The sequence below is a fragment of the Hemitrygon akajei genome, chromosome 3 (assembly GCF_048418815.1).
Source record: "Hemitrygon akajei chromosome 3, sHemAka1.3, whole genome shotgun sequence".
In the NCBI taxonomy this organism is placed as follows: Eukaryota; Metazoa; Chordata; class Chondrichthyes; order Myliobatiformes; family Dasyatidae; genus Hemitrygon; species Hemitrygon akajei.
The window spans coordinates 84056493-84083878 of record NC_133126.1 but is presented as its reverse complement, the minus strand read 5'-3'; the positions used below and the strand labels follow the sequence as shown (position 1 = coordinate 84083878).

The window sequence follows — 27386 nt, the reverse complement described above, 5'->3', positions numbered from 1 at the left end:
GGAGGCACTTCAAAACAAACTGTATCCATTAAAAGGGAAAGGTGCATCATGATGACAAGCAGTGGGGGCAAATCACACAAAAACAGATTCTGTCCTCAGGCATTTAATCCCCTGCTGAAAATTGTTTCCCAAATTCCCTTGGTAAAAACAGCTCTGACAGTCCATTCATCTTCCTTCTTCACTTTCTTCCTAATAGCAAATTTGCATAGCCTCTTGTGCTTTCCCCAGTAATGCTCAATATCAGGAGAAAGGCCCACTAAGTCAACCATGTCTGTTAATCAACTTTTCAGCACAAGCTTTTTAACAAACCATCAAAACCCTACCCAAGCATCAGACAGATCACTCGCTGATGACTACAGTTTTAAATCACCACAGTAATAAAAGCCAAATTAGCCAGAAGAAATAATCCTGCAAATAGCCTACAATAATTTATGACCCATTTAAGAAGTGCAGATGTATTAGGGAGGAGCCATTCAGTCCAATCTATGTTGGCTTCCAGACCAAAGAAAATTCATTACACAACTTACTATTCTCTCTCACTTGCCAAAAGACTTCCATCTGATTCTCCTACTGTTCATTAATACTAGATCGGCAAAGAACGTTTTGAGAAACACATCTTTGGGATGCAAAAGGAAACAGGTGCACACAGAAGAGACATATTGTAAACTTGCAAATTTCTTACAAACAGCACCCAATGAGAACTTAACCAGGCTACTGGAATTGTGACCAACACTACCTCCGCCTTTATCTCAAAATGCCAAAGTAAATTAGCATGCTCCACACTGATCTCCCTGTTCCTCCAAGTCATTCCCCTTAGTAAATACTAATGCAAGTGCTCATTTTGGACCTTACTCACATCCTCCATCTCCTCCAAGCATATGTTCCTTCCCTTATCCATGAGTGGTCCTACCTGCTTCCTCTTGCTCTTAATGTATGTAAAGAATCCCTTGGGATTCTCTTTTGTCCCATTTGCCAAGGACTTTTCTTAGCCCCCATGCCCCCCACCCCTCCTCATTCCTTACTTGAGTACTTTTCTGGCTCGTCTATAATTGTCAAGGTCTTGCTTTGATTTTGCATATGCTTCCTCTTTCTTCTTGACTAAATTCACCACCTCTCGACATCCATGGCCCATACCTTGCCACCCTTGTCCTTTCTCCTTACTGGAACCTACCTGTCTTATACCCTGTACAGTTAGTCTTTAAATATTCTCCATATATCCAATGTGGACTTGCCTGAAAATAGCTGTACCCAATTAATTCGCCTCTCACCCTGATTCCTGACTAATATTTTCATAATTTGCTATGCTCCAATTAAATACTCTCCCTCAAGGTCTGTACCCACCTTAAAACATAAGGATCTCTAGTCTCTGTTTCCTAAATGTTCACCCACAGAAAGATCAGTACTCATTACCCAATACTAGGTCCAGTATAGTCTCTCTGCTTGTCGGAACTATCTATATATTGATTTAAGAAACCTACATGGATGCTCGTAACATATTCTTCCCTATCTAAATCTCTTTCGCTAAGGAAGTCCTAGACTATATTGGGGAAGTTGAAGTTACTCACTACAACTGCCCTGTTGTATCCAAATCATTCCCTAACCTGCCTGCCTCAATATCCCAGTGACTTTTGGGGTCCACAGAATAATACTATCAGAGTAACTGTACCTTTCGTATTTTTGAGTTCTCCCATACAGACTCAGTGGATATTGTTTCCCCCTATACTTAACAACACATATCGTGCTCAAATCTACACTTTGAACTCGATATTAAAAGCAATGACATAATGGTGCAGCAGGTAGGTTGCTAATCATTTTCCACCATCTTCAGCCATTTGTCACTTCCGCCCATCACCTTTCAGTCTCTGACATCATTCTGCATATCACCTTCCTCAACTGGATTACTCATTAACTGCTAGCTCCTGACCGCCAATGCTGTCTGTGGGAGTGATGGGGTTGGAAAAGGCAATAAAATAAGTCTATTACCAACAACGTGATTTCCTTGGGGATTAAAAGCAAACAACAAAGCTTCAGTCTAAACCAGGGGTTCCCAACTTGGGTCTATGGAGCAATTGGTTAGGGATATAAAAGGATGGGAACCCTTGGTCTAAGCCAACCAGGACCATCAGACGGCAATGGACTCCTGAGGCTGTTGGAAGGCTGAGGGACGACTTAGGCTCCTTGGACTGGAAGGCCACAGAAGGCTGGTGTAGCAGTGCAGGTGAATATGCTGACACAGTAACATCCAACATATCCTTCTGTAATATGTGTGCCTCCTAAAAAGATCATTGCGAGTGTACAATGTCCTGTGTATGTTACTCAAAATGGCTTCTTTGGTTTGTTAAGAGTAGGAATGCTTCTTTGTCTGATAAGTGTTTCTCTCGCAGTTGTTCAGCTTTAGACTTGCTGATATGGGGATTGTATTCATTTGTTAACCAATGGGGAATGTTATTTTGTCTGGTGAGGCTGGGAGTTTGGGGGTTTTTGCGGTTTTTTCAGGAGAGGCGGAAGGAGCCGCCGAGGAAGGTGGACGTGCGCTGCACTGCTTGGTTGACCACCGGGGGTGGTCCCAGGTGCGAGGACGTGGAGGTCGGAGGAAAGTGACGAGGGGTTGAATGGTTCGATGGTTGAGCTCCAACGATGTGCACTAAGCTGACTGAACTTTGATAAGTTGGCGCCTTTTACTTTTTCTTTTCTTTCATATATATTGTATTACATAGTACTCTTTTAGTTTTAGTAAAATCTTTAAAGTGTATTTCATAACGGTATCTGGTGTGTGTTTGATACTGTGTGTGTGCGCGCAGCATAAACTTGATTCCAACAGCACCTGCGTGTACGGGAGGTGGGGTTGGTGTGTGGCTGGATCTCCTTTTCCCCTAGACATATACCAGCCTGTTGGGTAAGTGTTACATGAGATATAACAATGACAGGCCATGGCTCACCAAGGAGTTGAGGACTCTTAGATCTGCATCGGATCATGCCTACAGGTCTGGAACAAGAGAGGAATATGAAATGTGAAATGACAGTTTAATTAAACTCTGAAGGTGGCGGATGCCACTTACAAGGATCAGCTAGAAAGAGACTTCAACAACAATAGCCAAGCAATCTGGAGTTCCCTGAAAAGTCTTACCAACTTCAAACAGAAGAGCTCCCCTAGCTTGGCCAATCAGTTCAATTAATTTTATTGCAAAGTTGACAAAGACAATAAACATCTACCATTTTTCACTTCCTCTGATCCTTATATGTTGAGCCCCTACCCAGCCTCCTGCCCCCTGTCATCTTTGTCATCAGCCCTCCCCTTCTCCCTTTCACAACCACCATCATCCTCCTTTTACCCCAGTCCCATTCACCTTCTTCACCTCCCTACATCTCTTCCTACATTTTCCATGAAGCAAGAAAGGCATTTGGAAAGCTGCAGGCCCTGATGATGTCTCACTTGGTACTCTAAGGCATTGTGTGGATCAGCTAGCACCCGTCTTCACTAAGATACTTAACACCTGAAATTATGCAGGGCTCCAGGATGCTTCAAAGTTGCTACAATCATTCCAGCTCTCAAGAAAGACAAGATCGCTGGACTTAATGATCATAGGCCAGTCGCTCCAACTTCAGTAATTATGAAAACTTTTGAATGTCGGCTTAACTTTACTGATTACTGATCCTTTTCTTGACCCACTACAATTTGCTTATAAGGCAAATCGCTCAGTTGAGGATGCAATCAACCTGTAGCTTTCACTACATTCTTCAACATTTAGATTCCCCCAACACCGACCTGAGGATCTTGCTTGTGGATTTTAGTTCCACCTTCAACACTATTGTTCCAGAGTTGTACCACAGCAAGCCATAACACAGCCAGCTGTACCCTACAGTTTCTGACAGTGGATTCCAAACTTCCTGACAGGAAGGAAGCAGTATGTAAATCTGGGTTCCTACTTGTCCAATCCAATATCTGTAAGAACAGACTCTCCGCAGGGCTGTGTTTTTTCACCTATGTACTCACTTTATACAAATGACTACGCCTTCACATGCATGTCCATTAAAATTCAGATGAAAGGACTGTAGGTGGTCTTATCTCTAATAATGATGTGACCTGCTATCGAAGAGAGGTAGACCATCTTGTAGCATGGTGTATATAAAGGCTGTACCTTTCGTATTTTACAGTTACAGTTACTCCTATAACAGAGCCAGCCTTTCTAATCAGTTTATTGAGCCTGTTGGCATCACTGTTGATGCCTTTGCTTCAGCACACCCCTGGATCGAAGATTATACTTGCTACAACACACTGGTAGAACCTGTGAAGGAGAGGCCTGCATACTCCAAAGGATCTCACTCTCCTCAGGAAATAGAAAAGACTCTGGCCCTTCTTGTACATAGCCTCAGGGTTGGTGCTCCACTCAAGTTTGTCATCCAGGTGTACCCCAGGTACTTGTAGGTCCTCATCACATCCACGTCCTCACCATCAATAGTAACAGGGAGCAGGGCAGGCTTGGTCTTCCTAAAGTCCATCACCGTCTCCTTTGTCTTACTGATGTTGAGCTGCACATGATTCAGCTTGCACCATTTGACAAAGTCTTCCACCAGGGCCTGGTATTCATCCTCCTGTCCTCACCATATACACCCAACTACAGCTGAGTCATCGGAGAATTTTTGCAGATGACATGACTCAGTGTTGTATCTAAAGTCTGCTGTATACAAGGTAAACAGGAAAGGAGCCAATACAGTCCCTTGCGGGGCCCCAGTGCTGCTTATATCCATGTCTGACACACACCCCTGAAGCTGCACAAACTACAGTCTGCCGGTCAGGTAGTCCAAATAATTATTGCTCCAGATAAAGAACAAAATAATTATAAAAACACAATAAATATGAATACATGAGGTATTTACATAAATAGATTGATTGTATGTCCATAAAATAATGGCAGGTAGAGGGGTGTCTGTACAGAAGGTGAATGATAGGAAATGATAAAGTAGTGTTTGTGGGTGGTGTAGTGTGGTAGATTAATGGGTGAAGATGTTGATCAGCCTTACTGCTTGGGCTATTTTTGAGTGTGGTGGTCCTGACATGGATGTTGCATTGCCTCTTCCCTGATGGGAGTGGGAGCAGGGTGGGTGGGATCTTTCATTATGGTGTTGTCCCTTTTCTGGTACCTTGCTGTATATATATATGTCCTTGATGGTAGGTGGGCTGGTGCGGAGATACATTGAGCAGTTTTGACTACCTGCTGTAGCACCTTCCTGTCCACCATGGTGGTGCATTTTCCGTACCATGCAGTGATGCAGCACGTTAAGAAACTCTGCTGCACATCTTGAGTATCACTGTGCATAGTTCAGCTCTCTTCAGAAAGTAGAGGTGGTTGGTAAGTTCTTCATTGTGTAAGACGTGTTTTGGGTCCTTGAGAGGTTGTGCGAGATATGCACTGCCAGGAGTTTGAAACTGTTTGTAGATTCTAGTGCTGCGCTGCTGATGAAAGGCGGGGGGGGGGGGGGGGGCGGTGAGTGATGCGAGTTCTCCTGAAGTTGATAACCATCTTCTTTGCCTTGTTGACATTCAGGAAGAGGTTATTTGTCTGGCACTAGGCCTGAAGCTCTTCCACATCCTCTCTGTAGGAGATCTCATCCTTGTTAGTGATGAGCCACACAATTATTGTGTCATTAGCAAACTTGACATGAATCCAAAATGACAAATCAAGGCAGTGAAAGAAAAAGTAGAAATATCCTTGAATTTAGGAACAATGAAGAAAGCAGCAACGATAGGAATATTGCTAGCAAATTGCAAGAAAGATTGCAATAAGGAGGGAGCTTGAAAGCAGCAAACCTCAATTAAAAGATTTCATTATCTGATAAGTTCTTTCTTTAAATTTTGTCCAAAATCCTTCTCCAATGAGAAAACAAGTTTTAAAACTTTAATATTTTCCAAGTTTTTAGCTCTATAGAAGTTTATGAAGAGCAAGAGAAAGCAAGTCTGCTGGGTATCTTTGGCAATATTTTATGCCAGTAAATATTGTTAAGGAAAGGAAAGCCTTAGATAAATGGTTGAGAGATGATTATGGATGTTTGGACAAAGGAAAACTGAAGAAATCTGTTGTGCTCAAATTGTTAAAATATGCTTGGTTAAATGTAATGAACACAAGACATGCACGTGGCCTTGGTTTTACAAAGAGTGGAAAACTTTGACCTTCCAAACCAAAGTAAATCAATTTAAAATGAATTATGTCTCTCTATTGGATTACTTGGTTAACAATTAAAATTAATGTCAAAACACTTAAAATATTATTTAAACACAGATGTAGTTCATTCTTGCTAAATAATCAACAGAGCAACATGACAAACCACTGGGCAAAGAATATTAACATAATCTAAAATTCCAAGCTGCCTATTTTTTGTTATTTTCTGGTAATTAATTGTGCTGCCAGTAGTACTTACATAATAAATATTAACCAAATCTTACATCAACATGATCTGGCCATACCCAATCCTCATTAGCAACAGGACAAATTTTAAACTACTACACAATTTCCTGGAAATAAAAAACACGACAGCAAAGTCTAATTATTTAAGCTTCCCAAAAACCAATGCCTGGGAACACAATGTGTTCATGGGAAAGAAGGAATCCATAAACCTCTTCCACTAAAAGAATCATCTATTAAACTGGTTAATGTAAAGAGTGAAAGGAATAGTGAAGAATGTGATTGACATGGAACTAATTTATGAAGAATTGAAGACTCACCGAGTCCATTTGATTTTAACAAGGTAATTTCTCTGTGCTCTTCATAAACAGTATGGTTAAAAAGACGCCTAGAGACATTGTTCCATAGGGAACAAATTCTAGTATGAAATTGCCTGGTTTTGACATTTGAGTAAATCGTACAAGCTCACCAAATCGTTATGATAAAACATTGAATACATTTCCAACTGAATTTCATTATTTATAAAGCATGTTAGGATCACAGAAAGTCATGGAAGTTGCAATCTAAATGCAAGTACATATTGGATTGATGCACGAACCCATGAGTAGTGTGGGTGGGATCTTTCATGATGGTGTTGTCCCTTTTCTGGTACCTTGCTGTATATATATGTCTTTGATGGTGGGTGGGCTGGTGTGGTGATACATTGGGCAGTTTTGACTACCTGCTGTAGAGCCTTCCTGTCCATGGTGGTGCATTTTCCGTACCACGCAGTGATGTAGTGTGTTAAGAAAATGTAAAATGATCCATGATCGGGATCAAAAGTAAAAATTTAATTAACCAAATGATCCAGGATTTCTGGGAGATCTTTTGGCTTTCACTCTTGTTCTCCAAGCATCAACACAAGCCAAATACTCCCTCTGTATTGCTTTTGCTGAAACCCCACTGTGGGCTGCAGTCAGCTCAAAAACCAGATTTGCAACATTACTGACCTCACTGAAGACCACACGACATGTATTCACTCAAAGCCCCACTCCCCCAGAAAGAAAGTTCAACTGAGTAACATTAATTCAGAAGTCTGCTAGCAGTGGTTGGACTTACTGATCCATAACACTAATAGCACGTGCAATAGATTGAAAGCGGAGCTATAATTCCTGAAGTTAACATCTACACTACAATCTACTTCAAACATCTTTTAAAAAGTAGATATTTAGTGTACTCAATCTTTCAGATACTTGTGATCTTAGCTCAGCTAAATTACTTTCATGATCAGGAGCACTAACTTTCAGGTTCTTTGATTACCCTATGGTTCAGAGTTCACATCTGCCAGTCTCACGTTCTCTAGACATTGGAGAGATCAGCAACACAGTCCAGTCAGTTTGAGATTGATGTCAAATGAACTTGAAGCTTGATATTGCATTGCAAAGACACATTAGTACTGAGATGCTTAATAAGCAACTAAGTGCCAGCTGTTACATGCGGCATGTAGATCCAATCAGACCACTGAAGTTTGTCCTGAGCTGCAGCGTAGCTTGGGAAATTATCACGGAATGGTATTATTAAGACTATATGCTCTGACTCTCAGTCTACTTCTGGTTAAGCGATATCCTTATAGGAAACAATCACAATAAAAAGAATCACAACACACACAAAATGCTGGTGGAACACAGCATTTTGTGTGTGTTGTTTGAATTTCCAGCATCTGCAGATTTCCTCGTGTTTGCACAATAAAAAGAATTGTGGTTTTCTCTTTGTTAAAGTAGAACACATATTGTTTCAATCAGAGTTAGGTCAATGCAGCTGTGAAGAAAGGATTTCTCACAATTAAAGTAAACACTGAATTAATTGCTTTAAGAGTAATGAAACAATAGCTTACCTCCAGTCTTCTAACTATCTCTTTAATCTCCTCGACATTATTATTAAAAGTCCTGACAAAAATGCACTCTCCTCGTTCATAGAAGATTTTAATTGTCGTAAGATTTGAAGTCCATCCTATAACATCCCTGCAGGAGCAATTGAACACTACTTGCTTGGAATTCTCTTCAATGAGTACCACAAACTCATTGGAGATACCCAGTAAACAGTCAATTTCAGTAGCGCAGCTGTAGTCCTCTGCATGAACATTCCATACAAGGGTTCCTAAACTGTACATTTCCGCATTGGGGTAAGGCTTTGATTTCTCTTTCTTTTTTGTTGCCAAAGAAATAAAAGGAAATTTTCCAGAAGGATCGATTGGTGTGTTGGTGACACTGTGTTCTGCCAAGTCTTTCAAATACTCCTGCCGGGTCCTCGTTGCCATAGCACGGAACTTTTCCGACTTGTGAGCTGCGTTTTCTGCATTGATCACTTTAGCTAATAAGAAGTCCCGGAAGACAGTCGACTTGGGAAAGGTGACTCCTTTGGGAATGGGTGGTCCAAACGCAGGCACATCTTTTGATCTTGCCACAGCGACACTACAAAACAAGAATCCTAGTTACTTTTATTGGACGTAACTAAACAATTATTTCCTGATCTGATGACAAATAAGATTTTAGCACAGGTAGTTTGTTTTCTATTTTACATTCACTGCAAGCCTGTGATTCTTACCAAAGAGGGCAAACTTGGGATGCTTCAGCTCTAATCTTCATATTAAGTTGGGAGTATAAGGCATTAAAACACTTGTATGCAAGAAATCATTATACGTCATTCAAAATTACACTATTTATTGAATAGAAAAGGGTAATATGGCATTAAGAACTAATTGTGCAGAGCATGATTATTTAGGATATGGGATTGTCTCTTTCTCTGCATAGAGGATACTCTCAGTCACAACCATGAATGTAAATTGGGGCAGATTTTGATGAACAATCTGGCACTTCCACTGTCAAAGACCTTAAGGGAGAAATAGAAATACATATATTGACAATCTCTAGCTATAATTTACCACTGAGAAGAACTGCAGTCTACATTACCACATCTGCTACCACCAGCCAAATTTTATATATCAACTGCATGACCTTCCTTAAAACAGCATTGAGATGTAAATGGTAGCATAGGGTAGATGGTAGTGTAGTTGTTCACACACTCTACATTACCTTTGACCCAGGTTAAAATCTCACTGCTGTCTGTCAGGAGTTTATAAGTTCTCCCTGTGAATGTGTGCATTTCCATTGGGTGTCCCAGTTTCTTCCCACAGTCCAAAGATGTAGTGGTTAACAGGTTAATAGGTCATTGTAAATTGTCCCATTGCTGGGCAGTGCAGCTTGAAGGGTTTGGAAGGGCCTATTTTGTGCTGTATTTCAACAAATAAACAAATAAGTTACCTGTAACAGACATTCTCAGTGCAAGGGTTGTGTACTCTTACAATGACGAAGACGTGCTGAAAATGAGAGCGAATGTTTTTCGGGGTGAAGGGCAGGGCCCCGGGTTCTTGCAGCACTATGGTCACAATATCATTCCCGATGTGCCGTTTCCTAAGAAGCTGAAAGAATAAAAGGGAAGGTAGCGTGTTTCTTGTAAATCAGATAAAAAAAACTTTCTTTAATCTATTACCAGCTATTAATTTGATGTTAGAGAATAGGATTAAAAATAGTATTTCAATAGTATGTAAGATCACTTTAGGAACGGCTGCAGTATCCTTCATGTATTGCACTCTAAGCAGCCTTTCTGCTGATGTCAGCAGACTCTCTAGCAATAGCAGCAGGGTGAAATACACCTCCTGCTAACAACTTTGGCAGATGGAGTTCAACCTGATAAAGAATGGGGCAATCTACTTCGGATCAGAGAAAGACAATTGCACTAAATGGAGAAATAAATTAAGAGCTGTGGAAGAAAACTAGGGAAATTTATGCTCATGCACATAAATCACAGGGACAAAAAGTAAAAGAAATGTTGAATAGAATCCTGACCATCTTGGGAAGGTTAGAGTATATAAGCAAGGATTCAATAATTCTGTGAGGTACTAATCCATAGTCAAAACCCATTTGTAGTAAATTTTATACAGGAGGAAGATGCAGTACAGAGATAGCAGAATTAAGCTTGCATTTAAAGAATTAAGTTGCAAAGTTTCCTTTGTGTTGTGTATTTAACATTTCAGTAATATTGTAAATACATTGTTTAAGCATTCTTTGTTGATTACATAATTCATTACGGGTTATATGGAGAAGTACGTGAATAGCCTTCGTATGTACGTTTCCTCACCATAAGTTCAAAGTAAAATGTATTATCAGAGTACATACATGTCACCACATGCAACTCTGAGATTCTTCATTTGCAGGCATACTTAGTAAATGTACAGAACAGCAACTGTAAACAGGATTAATGGACAATAAACTGCGCAATGCAAATATAAATAAATAGCAATAAACAATAAAAGCATGAAATAACAAGGTAAAGAAACCATTGGTTGGGGGAACACCAGAAATAGAATGAGTGTAGTTATCCCTTTTTTTTCCCAAGAGCCTAATGGTTGAAGGTAGTAACTGTCTTGAATCCAATGGTGTGAGTCCTGAGGCACTTGTACCTTCTACCTGATGACAACAGCAAGAAAAGGGCATGGCCTGGGTGGTGAGGATCATTAATGATGGGTGCTGTTTTCTACGGCAATGTTCCATGTAGATGTGCACAATGGTTGGGAGGGCTTTACCTGCGATGTACTAGGTCAAATCTTCTACCCTTACGGGTATTTTCCGCTCAAAGGCAAAATGCAGCCAGTACACTTCTATAGAAGTTTGTCAAGGTTTGTGAGGACATACTGAATCTCTGCAGGCTCCTGAGGAAGTAGAGGCACTGTCATGCTTCCTTTGCAATTATATTTATATGATGGGTCCAGGAAAGGTCCACTGAGATAGTGACACCCAGGAATTTAAAGTTACAGACTCTCTCCATCTCTGATCCTCCAATAATTACAGGCTGATGGACCTCTGGTTTCCCTCTCCTGAAATCTACAATCAGTTCCTTGGTCTTATTGATACTGAGTGAAAGGTTGCTGTAATTACACTACTCAGCAAATTTTCAATCTCATTCCTGTATGCTGATACATCACAACCTTTGATACAGACCACAACAGTGGTGTTGTCAGCAAACCTGTATCTGGTGTTGGAGTTGTACATAGCCACACCATTATAGGGGTAAAGTGAGTAGAGCAGGGGGGCTAAGCACACACCCCTGTAGTGCTCCTCTGCTGATGGGGATTGTGGAGGAGATGGTTTTACCAAACTGAAATGACTGGGTTCTAAAAGTAAGGAATACCAGGATCCAATTGCACATAGGGGTATTGAGGCCCAGGTCCCAGAGTTTACTGATTAGTTTTGTGGGTAAGATGGTGTTAAATGCTGAGCTGTAATTGGTAAAGAACTTCCTAATGTATACATTTTTGCTGCACGTTCCAGAGTTGAGCGAAGAGCCCAGGAGATGGCATATGCTGTAGAGCTGTTGCTTCAGTACACAAATTAGAGTGGATCCAAGTATGCACCTCGCTAAAACAAAAGGGAAATACACGTTATCCCCAGCTCTGTGTTTTTCAATTAGTTTTATGTTTTGGATTTGCAAATCATAAGTTACGATGAGCAATTTTTAAAACAAGCCTCAGATGACTACCTGCAGATGCGCAGTGAGATGTTCCAGTTTAAAAAAAATGTATAGCAGGGTTTCTTTGCAAGTAGAGGGATGATTGAGTTAAAAAAGAATGCAGCGTGTGCTTCTTTAGGAAGGACAGAGATGATCAAGTTTTTTAAAAAAGGCAGAAAGTGGATGAATTCATGGATTCATAAACAGTGAGTACCCAGTGGTAATAATAATAATAAATAAATAAAACAGAAATGGTTGACTAAATTACAAAGATAGACATGTTCAATTGCACAAGAGATAACTGAGGCTATGTCCACACTTCACCGGATAAATCCGTAACCAAAGCTTTTTCTAACAACACACACAAAATGCTGGTGGAACAGCATCTATAGGGAGAAGCGCTGTTGACGTTTCGGGCCAAGACCCTTCGCCCTGACGCAGTGGTTTACATTTAACAAGGAGCTTTATTAATGCAACAGAGGTAGTCAGCTTTTCAATGTTCGTTGTCAGCCGGGTCATACTGTCCTTGAACTCCCTGTCATTTGCCTCCTGCGCAAGAGCCAACAGCTGTCTGTCATTTAAGTTTTTCTAGTCTGTAACTGGACAAACACGCACCAAGTCTTTCATGGTGAGATTCGACACCAAACATGTCTCTTGTTTTTGGTAGATGTGTCCTACGCATGCGCAGTAGGAGGAGATTCACCAAAATCTCCGTTTCAATGTAGACAGAAATGTTTTCAAAAAAGCTTGGTATGGACGCCTATCGTTTTTACGCAAAACTGGCGTTTTCAAAATTATCCAGTCTAGTTGTGGACATAGCCTCAATGATGTATACTGAGCAAATTGAGCAATATTTTGAAGGAAATTAAATAGCTAATTAAAAGCAAGTGGCAGTTTTGATGAGTATATTGGGTAGAAAGGCATACTGTTTGCTTAGAAGTTTGACTGCTCCAACCAAACCAGCCGATAAAAGCTTTGTTGCTATTGTGAAAATAATGCTGGAACATTCAGAACTGAAAACTTCGTTGATTACAGAATGGTTTGGGCTTTCAACATATGTGGTTGAATTGAAGAAATTGTCAGAGCATTGTCAGTTCAGAGATGGGCTTAATGATGCACTGAAAGATCATTTAGTTTGTGGAATCTTACAGGAAAGTATTGAAAAAGGGCTTCAAACTGAATCACAACTCACATTTAAAAGAGCCACTGAAATTGCTGTATCAATGAAACAGCAGAGAGATAGGAAATTGAGTTGTAGTCAGGAATGAAAGTGAGCGTGAACAAAATTACAATGTCAAAACAGAAACCGGCCTGGTCAAACAAACTGAGCTCCAACATATCAGACCAATGCAAGTTATCATGGTGAGGGTGTCCAGAACTAGAGGGCACAGCCTCAGAATTGAGGGGTGAATCTTTAGAACAGAGGTAAGTTTTTTTTTAAGCAAGAGGGTACTGAATCTGTAGAATGCTCCTCCACAGACAGATGTGGAGACCAAGACCTTGAGTATATTTAAAGCAAAAATTGATAGTTTCCTGTTTGGTCAGGGCATCAAAGGTTATGGTGAGAAGGCAGGTGTATGGGTTTGAGTGGGATCTGGGATCAGTCATGATAGAATAGTGGAGCAAACTCAATGGGCTGAATGGCCTCTAATTCTGCTCCTATGTCCTATGGTCTAAGTTCAAAGGTAAAACTTGCAGAAAATTCAACAAAGTAGACACATACAAAGTGCATGTCAGGCAGACAAAAATAAATAGACTGCACAAGGAAGAGATAATGATAAAAAGTTAAGTATCAGTTTCAGTAAGAACACTGATCTGCAGCTGTTGATGAAAAATCTGATTATGATGAGGGTGATGCAGAACTGAATAGCCTTGAGATTTACAAAATAAAAACTAACAAGAAACTTACACCAGAAGTGAGTGGCAAATTAATTGAAATGGAATTGGAAACTGGCTCGGCTGTGTGAGTCATTCAACAAAATGAGTTTGAATGGTATTTCGAAGAGACTGATTTCGAGCCTGCAGATGCCAGCTAAGAATTTATATTAGCGAAAAGATAACTCCTGTGGGAATTAAATTTGTAACTGTGAAACAGAATAACCAGCAAGCCAAATTGAGCTTGTATGTGGTAAAAAAAAAAGAGCAGGGCCAGCATTGTGGGGCCATAATTGGCTGAGACAACTGCAACTTGATTGCAGATACATTCACTGCAGTAGAGTCAACTGAAAGTGAATTAAGAAAGGGCCTGGATGATAGAACAGCAGGGTTCAAGGATGGCACTGGAAAACTCAGACTATCAAAGGTAAAACAGTGCTAACTGAAAATGCCACATCAAAGTTTTACAAAACCCATCCAGTTTCTGATACCATCTATGATAAAGTAACCAGTGAGTTAGATTGCATGGAGGTTGAAGGAAGTCTTTTCAAGGTTGAGTGCAGCCCATGGGCAATGCATTGTGTCCCAGTAGCCACAAGAAAAATGGGTCTGTTAGGATCTGTGGTGATTTTAAGGTCAGCATTAACCAAGTACTGAAACTAGATAAATACCCTCTGCCCTGGATAGAGGATACCTTTGCAAACCTTTCTGGAGGGTAACACTTCAGCAAAGTGGACTTACACAGCTGAGGCTTAACTACTGATGGACTATGAAAAGAGTCCAAAGTGTTTCTCATCACAATCACTTACAAAGGGCTTAAATCACTATAATAGGCTTATTTTTGGAGGAGCATCTACACTTTGGCAGAAAACTATGGACCAGGTGCTGCAAGGCTACTAGCTACTCAGTGTTGCCTGGATGACCTCAATGCTACCTGTAAGGATGACCAGGAACATTTCCAAAATCTCAAGACAGTATTAAAAAAAATAGAAGATTATAGGCTCAGGGTGTGATGCAACAAATGTAAATTCTTTAAACCAAGCATCACTTACTGTGGTCACACCATTGATGCACAAGGATTACACAAGTGTGCTGAGAAAAGTCAAGCAGTGGTGGATGCCCCAAGGTTAAAGAACATGTCATAGTTGTGTTTCTTCTTCAGATTTGTTCCTGCCAAACCTGGCCACTGTGTTCCACCCCTTGAACTCACTGACTGGCAAGAAAAGGCAATCTACCAAGCAGTGTGAGGTAGCTTTCCAAACAACAAAGGAAATCAGGATGGCAGACACTGTGCTCACACATTACGATCTATGCTGACCAGTGAAGCTTGTCTGGAATGCCTCGCCTTATGGTACAGGTGCAGTCAGGTCACATGTTATGAGTGACGGAAGTGAACACCCCTTAGCCTTTGCATCATATTCCCTTACCGTTGCAGAGAAAGATTATACACAGATTGGTGGAGAGGTCTTGAATCTGGTTTGGTGTGTAAAACGTTTCAACCTGTACGTGTTGGAGAGAGCTTATCCCTCCGCACTAATCATCAGCCACTAGTGTTCATTTACGGTCCACTGAAGTGTGTTTCACTACCAGCAGCATCACAAATATAGAAATGGGCTCTGTTTCTTGGAGGACACAATTACAAAATCAAATTCAAGGGACAACTAATCATTAAAATGTTGATGGATTGTCCTGTTTACCCTTGGAAAAGGAAATAACTGAAAAATTTACAAAAGAGAGCATTTCTCTTGACGTATTCTCCCTAATACAAATCAAAAGTCTTCCGATTACAATAGGGATGATCCAAAGGGAACCAGAAAAAACTCCACATAGTCTCAGGTCTACATGGCCACCCAAAATGACTGGGAAGTGCAGCAGAAATTCCAGTTTCCTCATTTTTACCAGCCTCTGGATGAATTTGCCCTTTATAGCGGATTGAGAGTTGTACCATTAAAGCTGAGAACTAAAGTTTGAGGAGCTACATGCTGGTCATCTAGGCGTGCTCAAAATGATAGTATTAGCTCAAAGCTTTCTCTGGTGGCCTGGGATAGATCAGCAATGTTATCTCTGGCTCTGTGTTTTTCTTTTGATTAGTTTTGTGTTTTGGAGTTACAAAATGTAACATTTTGTATCTTTTAAGTTCATAAAATTTAAGGTAACAAGTAGACAATACAGAGGAGTATTGCTTTCTAGTGAGAGGATAAAAAAATAATTAGAACAGAAGTAGGAAAGGGAATAAAATATTTGATCCTTCAGGCCTGCTCTGCCATCCATTAAGATCATGGCTGAGATTTCACCTCAGCATCATCCTTGTTTTGAATTCAGTCAACATCTCAGCTTCCAATGCTATCTATGACACAAATGGCAAAGATTCACCATCCTCTGAGTGAAGAAATTTCTCATTTCAGTCCTAAATTCTGACCCTTGTTTTGAGACAGATCGCTGGTTGTACATTTGACAACCTGGTAAAACACCCATCCACCCAATCAAGTGCAGTGTGGAAATATAACCTTCAAAATATAGGCGGGTCATGTGTTAAACCAAAAAAAGCACTTTTTTTTCCCCCGCAAATGGAAATCTGGTGACTTCTGACCCAAAAGGCTGTTATGCCTATAGGGAAAATAAAATAACGAAAAATGTATTCTCCAAAAGGATTTGCAAGGCAATTCCAATTCTGTTTTCAGTACAGAATTCTTTCATTAGAATCTTGATCAGAAAGGGCAGCTCCTCAAATTTAAGTTGTCTTCCTAATATTAATGCCAGTCATTGGTTTGAAAAATTTCAAGATTACCCTGGGAATATACTTCCACTGAAGCAAGATTCTCAAAGCCACAATCACTTTCAAATTCTAAATGAGCATTCAGATTTGCTGATATCTATTTTACATATGGCAGCATATATTCTATTTAACAAAATTGTTTTTTTAATGTAATTTCATTAACAAGAGAACAATAATATGTTCTGAGCCAGTTTTAACACGACAGAAAATGTGAAACAAACAGAAGGGTGATATGAGAAACGAAAGTATCTGCAAATTGGCAATTTTCACTCTAGGGAACATGTTAATTGCTAGGGTATGCTCTTCTAAATGCAAAGTAAAGGTGCATTGTTTCTGCGGAACTTTTAATATAGCAATCAAACACACATAGTATGAACATAAATGCCAAAGAAACTCCCTGAAGAAAATAAAGCCTCTTCTCAAACCACTGCAGACCAATCCTCTTATGTGGCTAAATGCAGTGCATTGTATGGATGGCTGGACATTTTAAATGAGTGTTTCACAGAACAAAAAATGTTTCTGAATAGTTGCTGGATATCTGTGGAACAGCATATGCCAAGTGATGAATAAGCAAATTTAGACTCATGGTTTCTATAATGCTCTGACATTGAGTGTTTTGTTACTCCAGGTATGGAACTGTTGTGATAGGTATAAATTGTAATGATTAAACAATAACTCTATTGTTCAAACAACTACTCTAGTTGGTAAAGGATCTTTGCCTTAATATCAAATTATGTGTAATGTTCCAGCTAGTTTTGTTTGAAGTTACAAGTGTAAAATCATTCTATTTAAATGTACTATTTTTCAACTGAACATGAACTTGTTGCAACAGTGAATTTAATGAAAAAGTACTGAAGAAGTTGGAAATCTGGAATATACACACAAAAAAAGATACTACAACTAGCAGATGCAATAACATCTGTGAAGGTAGGATCCATGACAAAATTTCAGAACAATGACCTTTCCATCACTACCCTCAAACACAAGGTTGAGAAAAGCTACCTTGGTAAATTTAGACTTTCATATTACATGCTATAGGTGGTATAAAATGAAAACTCTCTGCAGTTTTTTGCATTCACAGGCAGAGCAGTCGCCACACCAAAAACCATGGGACAGCTGGAAAAGTGCTTTTATGATGCATTGACAAAAACTGGTAAGGATCCAAGGATCTTGGCAAATTTTATTAGCTTCTTGAGGAAGCAGAGGTGCTGTGATGTTTCTTGGCCATGGCATCAACGCAGTTAGACCAGTACAGGCTATTGGTAATATTCACTCCTAGTGAATTGAAGCTGTTAACCCTCATGACTTCAGTGTCATTGATGTTAACAGTAGCACTAATGCTCTGAAGTCAAAGACCAACAAGGTCTTTTTGTTTTGCTGACATTGAGGAAAAGGTTGTTGTCTTGACACCACATAACTGCGATCTCTATCGCTTTCCTGTACTCTGCCGCCATCATTATTTAAGATACTGCCTACTACACTGCCAACTTATAGATGGAATTAGTGCAGAAACTGTCAATGCTATGTTGAGTGTATAGGGACTAGAGTAGGGGGCTGAGAACACAGCCTTGTTGGTTACAATTTTTAAGGATTATCACGCTGGAGGTATTGCTGTCTATCCTTACTGACTTTGGTCTGTTGGTCAGGAAATCAAGGATGTAGTTGCAAAGAGAGGAGTTGAGTCCCAGATGTAGGGGTTTGGAAATGACTTTGTTTGAGCTTATAGAATTGAAGGAGGCACTGTAATCAAAAATCTCTGATATAGGTATCTTCACCTCTAGAGTTAAGTGTAGGAACAGCGAGATGGAATTTGCTGGAAATATGTTTCCACAGTAGGTGAAGTTGTCTGGGAGGCTGGAGTTAATATGCATGCCAGACTAGCCTCTCAAAGTATTTTGCAATGGTGGATGTTAGAGCCACTAAGTGGTAGTTACTGAGTCTACAGTAAAAGTGCAGATCAAATGCAATACAGTCAGCTCTCCTTATCCGCGAGGGATTGGTTCTGGGACCCCTCACGGATACCAAAATTTGCGGATGCTCAAGTACCTTATTCAACCTGGCTCAATGCGATGGATCTTAGGACCCAGCAGAACCCCAGACCTTATTTAACCAGTCTCAGTGTGGTGGACATTAGGACCCTGCGTCAGAGCTCTGAATCCGCAGTGTTTCTGTTTACGAAAATAATCACGGTAATGATTGAAAATAAAGTGGAAATAATAAAGCAATCAGAAAGAGGTGAAACGCTATCGGTCATTGGAAAAGCGTTAGGCTACAGTTGGTCAATGATCGGAACAATTTTAATGGATAAATAGAGAAAGGCCCTGCCCCAATGAAAGCTAAAATTATTACTAAGCAACGCAGTGGTTTAATTATTGGGTATTTGATCCTCCACATCAACCCGGCACAGTGGAGAGCGCACTTGATAGTGGTCTGTCACTGGATCGAACTCAGGAAGAAGATCCCGAGCCCAGCGCTGAAACATACATTCTTAAGCGTTTTATATGCATAGAAAGGTAAACTATATACTAAGACAAACGTTTGACTGACGCTAAATAACACAATAAGTCTTAGTAAGAACTTCCGATTTTTTTCAATCGCAATCCACGATAACCCACGCACATCCTCCTGTATACTTTAAATCATCTCTAGATTACTTATAATACCTAATACAATGTAAATGCTCTGTAAAATATTTGTTATGCTGCATTGTTTAGGGAATAATGACAAGAAAAAAAGTCTGTACATGCTCAAGCAACGCGATTTGCGGCTGGTTGAATTCGCGCATGCAGAATTCGCGGATAAGGAGGGCCGACTGTACTTTATCTTGAATGGTTAAAGTGAAGGATTAAAATCTAACTTGAGTGATGAAATTGTTTTAGGTCCCCAATATGAATTTTGCAGATGATGAGTTTTACTTGAAAGATCACATACCCTCTGCTCTGTTCTTAAAGAGGTTGTTCTTCAGCTTACTGAAAAGGGAAAAATGCAATCCAATATAAAGTATACATATTAGCCGTCTTCATTTGAACAGAAAGATAATTCAGGGCTTTAGTCAATGGCCCATTGTATAAATGAAAAACCTGAAAATACATCTCTACCAATGGAGGTGAGCACTTGATGCATATCACAAGCCCTGGTTATGCAAGCACTCACACCAGGTAAACAATTTCTGAAGAGTATTGATAATGGCTGAGTTTACCTGTCTCGTAAAGACATTCCCCAAAAGAAGGCAATGGCAAACCACTTAAGCAGAAAAATTTGTCAAGAACTGTCATGGTGAAAGACCATGATCGCCCATGTCTCATGACAAGGCGCATAATGATGATGGTGATCCAAGATTTAGAATACAGAAAGGTCCTATGTTTGATCTCAATACCTGCACATTCTGCTTCTCACTCAACAAGTGGTTATTCATAATTAATGAACCATGTAGTAGCACAGTTTACCAATGATTTTTGTTCTTGATTGTTACCTTGCATTATAATGTACAAATGTGCATGTCAAGGGAAGACTGAATGAGGTTTTGACATCCAAAATTTGTTTTTGTATATAAATAAACTTGTGAGATTGTCCGAGGTGAAGTGCCAGAACAATTAACAACTGAGGCTTTCCAGTCACTGCTGAAGGAGAAAGAAAATGCAGAGAGTATTGGAAATCTTGAAATTTGAAATCAGCCTAGCATTTATACATCTGAACAGGTGGGACAAAGCTGAGTTAAGGTATTAAAGGTACTAATTAATCTGCACATCACTTAAACCTGTGCCCAAATAAAGGCTCTGTAAGTAAAGAAAATCTTTCTCTTGCTGAAGTACCGAGGCCTACCTGCTGCTTGTTGTTTGGTGTATAAGGGAGGAGAGTGGAGACGTGAAACATGATCTCATAATCTTTGTAGGTCGTGTAGAGGGAATGAGTACCGGTTGAGTCAGCTGAAAACACAGCAAAATACATCATTAGTGAGAAACTCAAAAAGATGTGAATACAATGAAATCACTGATCAGCATATAGAAAAAATCTATTGAAATTTTTTACTACAATATTGTTATAATTGAACTGCCGTCTTCTGCAGGCAGGCTGTTCAAAGCTATCCATCGTTTATTTATAGGATTGCAGGGCCATATCAATAACAAACATAAAATGCAATCCCACAGTTAATTATCAAACCTAAATGATTAAGCACACCTTTATAAATAACTACATAAAATTGAAATTTTAAATTTTAATACAGACTTAGGGAAGCCTGGAAGAACTTAGCCCCCCCCCCCCCCCCCAAAGTAGATTGCAACACTATGTAATGTTCTGATTAATAGAAACTTAAATTGAACACAAGCAATATCAAAAATGCAGGGGTTAATTTCAGACTTTATTTTGTCTGCAGGGCAACATCAAAGGAGCTCAATTAGTATTCCATTAAAATCCACTTATAACTAACAGTACCCAAAACAGTACCCCTAAATCAGAATCAGTTTTAATGTCACCGGCATATGTCATGAAATTTGTTGACTTTGCAGCAGCAGTACAAAAAGTAGGGAGATAGTGTTTATGGGTTCAGTGTCCATTCAGAAATCAGACGGCAGAGGGGAAGACTTGTATTCACACAAGTATGGTCTTCACCTTCATTCCTAATGAATGAAGTTTCTAGGTTATATAGAGTAAACTGATAATTCCTAATGTTTCCATTGACTTCTCATGTTAAAGCTGCTCACAGAAACAATAAGAGGCTTCTATGAAACAAATAGTCATAGTGGTTTGGCTCAAATAAAGAATCTGACCAAAGTGATAATGGATTAATAAACCTTCATACAATATTATAAACAGAACTAAAAGTATGGTTTTATAGATCTGCTGTAAAACACTATTTTTAATCCTGCTGTTAAGTGATAAAGGAGAACTTCTGGAAGAGAAAGCTTCATTCTCGATTAGTAATGCTTGTTCATCCATAAAGATTGCACTCTTCATCAGCACATGAAATGCTTTCTGGGTGTTGAGCTAAATGACGTGTGCAGATTTTCATCAACTTCTTATTTTCATCTTGTTAACTTTAGAAATATTCACTAATTTCTTCTGAACTAAAAGTTACTTTCTTAGTCTTGATTCAACTGATGCTTATTTCTGTACCAGCTTCACTAAAAGAAACAAATGTTTTTTTTAAAGTTAAGCCGATAATAACTACTAATAATGACATATTTATATCAGCATGAGCTATTTTTCAAAGATATTTTATTGACTTCCAAGTTTGAGATGATACGTTAAAAGAAAATCCATTTCTAATTAGTTGGATTGTCCTTGTTAATGGCAATTTTATATTTTTTTTCTAGGATGCAAACCCATAAATGGATTCACTTTGTTCATTACAGCAAGATAGGGCTACGTTTTAGAACATAATACCTTGGCATCCTACTGAAAAGAAGCAAGGGTCAAAATCATTTCAAATTTATGCATGATTTGTTTTCTGTTACAAAAATAAGCATAAGGAATTTTTAAATATATTGCCTAATACGAGTTGATCTCTTGGATACTTATTGTAAGTTTCACTGACTCTAATAGAACTCCTAATACAAATCAGGAAGGTGACCTATGGAAAGCTATTTTAAGAGCAAAGAAACAATTCCCATTGAAGTTAGAGACTGAGTTGGATGCACGTCAGCTCTGGCAGGGTTTGCAGGCCATTATTTCTTACAAGGTAAAACCCAACATCATGACTGGCTGTGATGCTTCACTCCCAGCTGAGCTCAACACCTTTTATGCACAATTTCAAAGGGAGAATAAAACTACTAACTGTGAGAATCCCTGCAGCAATTGGTCACTCTGTGATCTCTGTCTTGGAAGCTGATGTCAGAACATCTTTCAAGAGGGTGAACCCTCACAAGACATCAAGCCCTGATGGTGTATCTAGTAGAGCACTGAAAACTTGTGCCAACCAACTATTGGGAGTGATCAAGGACATCTTCAATCTCTCACTACTGCAGTTGGAAGTTCCCACCTGCTTCAAAAAGGCAACATTCGTATCAGTGCCCAAGAAGAACAGGGTGAGTGGCCTCAATGACTATTGCTCAGTTGCACTCACATCTACTGTGATGAAGTGTTTTGAGAGGGTGGTCTGGTCAGAATCAACTCATACTTAACAGAGGACCTGGACCTGCTGCAATTTGTCTATTGCCACAATAGGTCTAGAGTGGATATAGTCACACTAGCTTTGGACCACCTGGACATTAGCAATACCTTCATCAGGATGCTGTTTATCGAATACACATCAGCATTCAATACCATCAGTGTTAATCAACAAGCTCCAAAACTTGAGCCCCTGTACATCCCTCTGCACCTCAAGGTTGTGTATTTAGCCCACTGCTCTACTCTTGCTATGCCCATCTATTAACTTGCTGATGATACAATTGTTGGCAGAAATTCAGATGATGAAGAGGAAGAAATCAGCTGGTTGGGTGATGTCGCAACAACAACCTTTTGCTCAATATCAGTAAGACTAAGGAATTGATTGTGGAATTCTGTAAGGGGAAGTTGAGACACTACACACCAGTTTTCCGAGGTATCAGCAGTAGAAAGGGTGAGTGTTTCAAGTTCCTGGATGTCACAACAGCTGCTGTATTTTGAGTTTGAGGAGACACGATATGTCACCAAACACTCTCTCAGTTTCTATAGATGTAGCGTGCAGAGAATCCTAAACGGTTGCACCACCATTTGCTATGGAGGGGCCACTGCACAGGATCAGAAAGCTGCAGGAAGTTGCAAACTCAGCCATCTCCATTAAGAGCACAGCCTCCCCAGCAGAGAAGGCGATGTCGCTAAAAGGCTGCATCCATCATTAAGGACCCCAGCCACCCAAGACATGACCTTTTCTCCCATTGCTGTTATCAAGGAGGATATACAGGGGCCTGAAGACACAGATCAATGTCTTGGGAACAGCTTCTTTCCCTTTGCCATCAGATTTCTGAATGGACAATTGCCCCATTAAAACTACCTCACTATTATTTTTTTCTTTGTCTGCACTACTTATTTAATGAATATATATTTCATATTTAATACAATTTTTATTATGTATTTCAATGTACTGCTACTGCACAGCAACAAATTTCATGATATATATCAGCAGTATTAAGCCTGATTCCAATTCTCAAATTTACAGGCAGAAATGAGATCGCTGATCTCAAGCAAGCAGTTCCTTCAGGTCAAGAAAAGGAGGAGAAAAGTAATATACCAGAGCTGACATTTATATCAGGTCGTAGAATTACGTGTTATAGAACTCACGTTAATAGATGTAGTTAAGGGAGAGATAAGCCACTATTTGAATGAACAATGAATAGAGGCAGGTGGGGATGGAGACATGGTTAGAGTATGCCCTCTCATGTGGCTTTAATTGATCATACTAACAGATGCCACTAATGATGGCCCTGTGGTTCAAAAGTCAGGCTCAAGTTTTCTGGTTATAAATGATTCATGTTTACTGGCTACAGGAAACTCTGCAGACAAAATCTGCATCCTGTGATCTCAGTCATGCAGGGTAGAATAGCCATTCAGGCACTGAATACCACTTGGTATTGCATATTAGCATGTCATAAACAATTAGCCTTTTTACATCACAGGTCAGATGAGCATCTCAAAAGATTAGAAAAGATATTGGTTAGGGTGGTGCATAGGGGTTCACAGGACATGAAAAGACAAAACTAAACTCTACAAGCGAAGATTCAGTAGCAAACATATCAGCAGAGCCCTGACATTGACAGAACTCTAGATTATTACTGCAGCCACAAGAGAAATAAAAGAAAGAAAGATTAACACGTGTAACATATGGCTAATGGCCATTGTCAGGAAGAGGGTTCTCATTTCATCACTGGTGGCACTTCTGAAACATGAGAACCATCCCATGAAGATGTAGTGCGTCACAACAGCAAGGGAGATCTAGGAGAACAGCTAAATAGTTAAATGTGAATATAAATTAAAATATAAATAAAAGCCATCAAGAAAACGCAGAGAACGTTAACTAATATAAAGGCGAAAATAATTGCATGAGAAGGAATGAAGCGAAATTGACAAATTGATGGCTGGGAAACAACTGGGATTAAAAACAACTCATTACTTTTGAACAGAAGTAAAATCAAGAGAAAGGGAGTCATTTAATTTACCCACCACCATTCACTGGATTTGCTGGGGAGGAGAAAGGAGAATGGAAATATGCAGCTCCTTTCTCAAGCAGTATGTCTACATACCCACAAAAGATACTTAATGAAATAGAAGTTAATTATGTTAAATCTTACTGAGCCCTTTGGGATTACTGGTCAACACACTAAATTTTAATGGCTAATTGCAGACAGATACATTTCATACAAGTGCACTGGACAAGAAGACAATTGATTTCAACAGAACTGAAAAAGTAGCCCAGGAGTAAAAAAAACAAATAGAGAGGATTTTAAAAATGCCTTCATTTCCTTGAAGATCTTAATGGGACAACTGGCTTGCTCTTCATTTAGTGGAGTGGTGGATCTAATAGTTAACAAATGGATGAGCACAGGGTAGAAAAGATGATTGGATAGGATACAAACTGAATGAATACAAAAATTAACAAGAAAATTAATCGGGCAAAGCTGGATGTTGAAAGATCTCAGAGCAGAGCTGGGTATATGTAAGCAGAGAAATTCACGAGATTAAGAACATTAAAATAAACACCTGAGCTATACAGAGCAGAAAATAATACTGATGGAGTACCAAGGTTTGTAAATGAGATGAAATAGTCAATTTTTGTAAAAAAACCTCCTGAAAATGGTTGCATTTGGATGAAGAACTTGCAATTACTAGTTACATCACCTGGGGTAACCAGTAATGTTATCCTGTAGTAAAAACAAGAAAATGCCTAAAATATTCTGCTCTGACAAAACGTTTCTGACCAAAACAGTGACTGTTTCTCTTCTCACAGGTGCAGCCTGTCATACTGAGTATTTCCAGCATTTTGTGCATCTGCAGTTTTATTTTTAAAACTCCATTGCATCAATCAAACAAGCTGCAGCAATTCAATGTCAACTACTTTATAACAGATTCAGAAATTCTTGTTGTTAAACGGTGATTATACAACATTTGTATTTCTATTTATTCTTGGGTATTAGATTCCAGTTCTTAGGCCTCATTGCTTAAACCTAAAAGCCCTTGGAAAAGTGGTGGTAAGCCTTATTCATCATATTTCTGACATGTGTCTCCTATATGGTGGAAATGTCTTGCAGAGTATTGAGCAACGATATATTAGTGTATGATTATAGCCATAGGCAATTCATAATGCTTGTAAATCACTAGGACAGGATTCTGAAGCTGGTAATGCACATTTTACTCTGTGTTTTCCTGTTCTCCCCATCAGAAATCCAATTTGCCTGTTAGGATTGTTTGTCATCAATGCATTTGGTTCATTAAAGCCAAGGAGGTGAGTTCAGCACTGCTTTGGATGAAGAGGCAACATAATTGGAAATTCCATAAAGAACATTCAGTGGCAGTCTCAGGGTAAAGCTGCTGTTTGGTAATAAGTCACACCAACCGGTAGGTTAATTGTTCATTGTAAATTGTATCTCAATAAATAAATTTCATGTATTTGGCCCTTCTTGCCTCCTTTTATATGACAAGTATCCCAAAACCAATGCCACTGTGGTCAACAGCCCTCACAGAATGCATACCCCTCCCCCCCAAATTAAAAAAAGGCAGGCAGCAATCCAAAGGTTTCAACAACCAATTTTCTGGTTGCTCATCTCTTTTTCTTTCTCCATTAAAACAGAGAGAGAGTGCATCCAGGTTCCCAAAGGAAGTTGGTAACAGTTTATAAACAAGTTTCACCTAACCCAATCCCACTGCTTCTGAAAGTTATAATTACCCCAAATACTCAGGTCACTCGTGCTGAATTCATCAAAGACTAAATGATATGTCAGAGGAATAGGAGTTCTTTCCGTGAGCTGAGGGCCTATTAATATCTTCGACTGCCCTCCATCTTACACAAACGTATGCTTTCTGATGACGTGATTAATCAGGTGAATCCAGTCCACTCAGTAACTCCTACCAATTATCACACACCTGATCAACTTCTCACTTGTAAAAAAAAACGTGCATTTTAATTCTCGGTTCCCAAACAGCCTACTACCATTTGCTTTCTCGGGCCACTTGTGCTGTGACTGATAGTTGCCAATGACCACAGGGTCACGAAAACCAAATAAACTGCAGATGTTGAAATAGCTTAAACAGAGAAGATAGAAAATATAGAGAGTGGTGCAGAATACAGCCCTTTGAGCCCATATTTGGGCACACTTCCAAAGTCCTTACTTTTGGTGTCCAGCTGTGCTCGGTACTTGCCGAAGCCCTTGAGACGCACTTTTTCTCCCAGCAATTGGAGAAACTCTTCAAATGCAGGACCAGCCACTTCATTGTTGTACATCTCCTCCTCTGTGCTCTGTCCGGCTTTACAGTACATTACCCCCACTTTGTGCTGGAAACTCAGCTGTTGGATTAGAAAATAGGTTATTAATTTCATCATATTGCATTGACTGTCTAAATGAATAATGAAGCATCAATCCACTGGCCACAGTAGGCATCAAACAAATGGTATTAAAATGGTCTCTCAGATGGTATCTTTAGCAATGATTTCTAACATGGAATAATCACTTATTTGAAAACAAACTTGACTTGTCCAGAGAAACAGGCAGCGCCAACTCTAGTGGATCTGTTTGTCTGATGCGGAGTTTCTGGGACAGCAGGACTGGAATCATCTGAAGGCCAAGGTCAGGAAAGGAGTGAAATTTCCCATCCTGAAT

At 39.5% G+C, this 27386-nt stretch overlaps 1 protein-coding gene across 8 annotated transcripts in view; it reads right to left on the bottom strand.

Moving 5' to 3' along the window:
• sipa1l1 (signal-induced proliferation-associated 1 like 1) overlaps positions 1-27386 on the bottom strand; it is a 379448-nt gene that overhangs the window by 87434 nt on the left and 264628 nt on the right. For all 8 annotated transcript variants that reach the window (XM_073040260.1, XM_073040252.1, XM_073040259.1 and 5 more), the window contains 4 exons: positions 26899-27073; positions 20419-20522; positions 9701-9858; positions 8275-8851 (listed from right to left, as the gene is read on the bottom strand). In XM_073040260.1, coding sequence (XP_072896361.1) covers positions 8275-8851; positions 9701-9858; positions 20419-20522; positions 26899-27073 — 1014 coding nt within the window. The remainder of the gene's footprint in view (positions 1-8274; positions 8852-9700; positions 9859-20418; positions 20523-26898; positions 27074-27386) is intronic.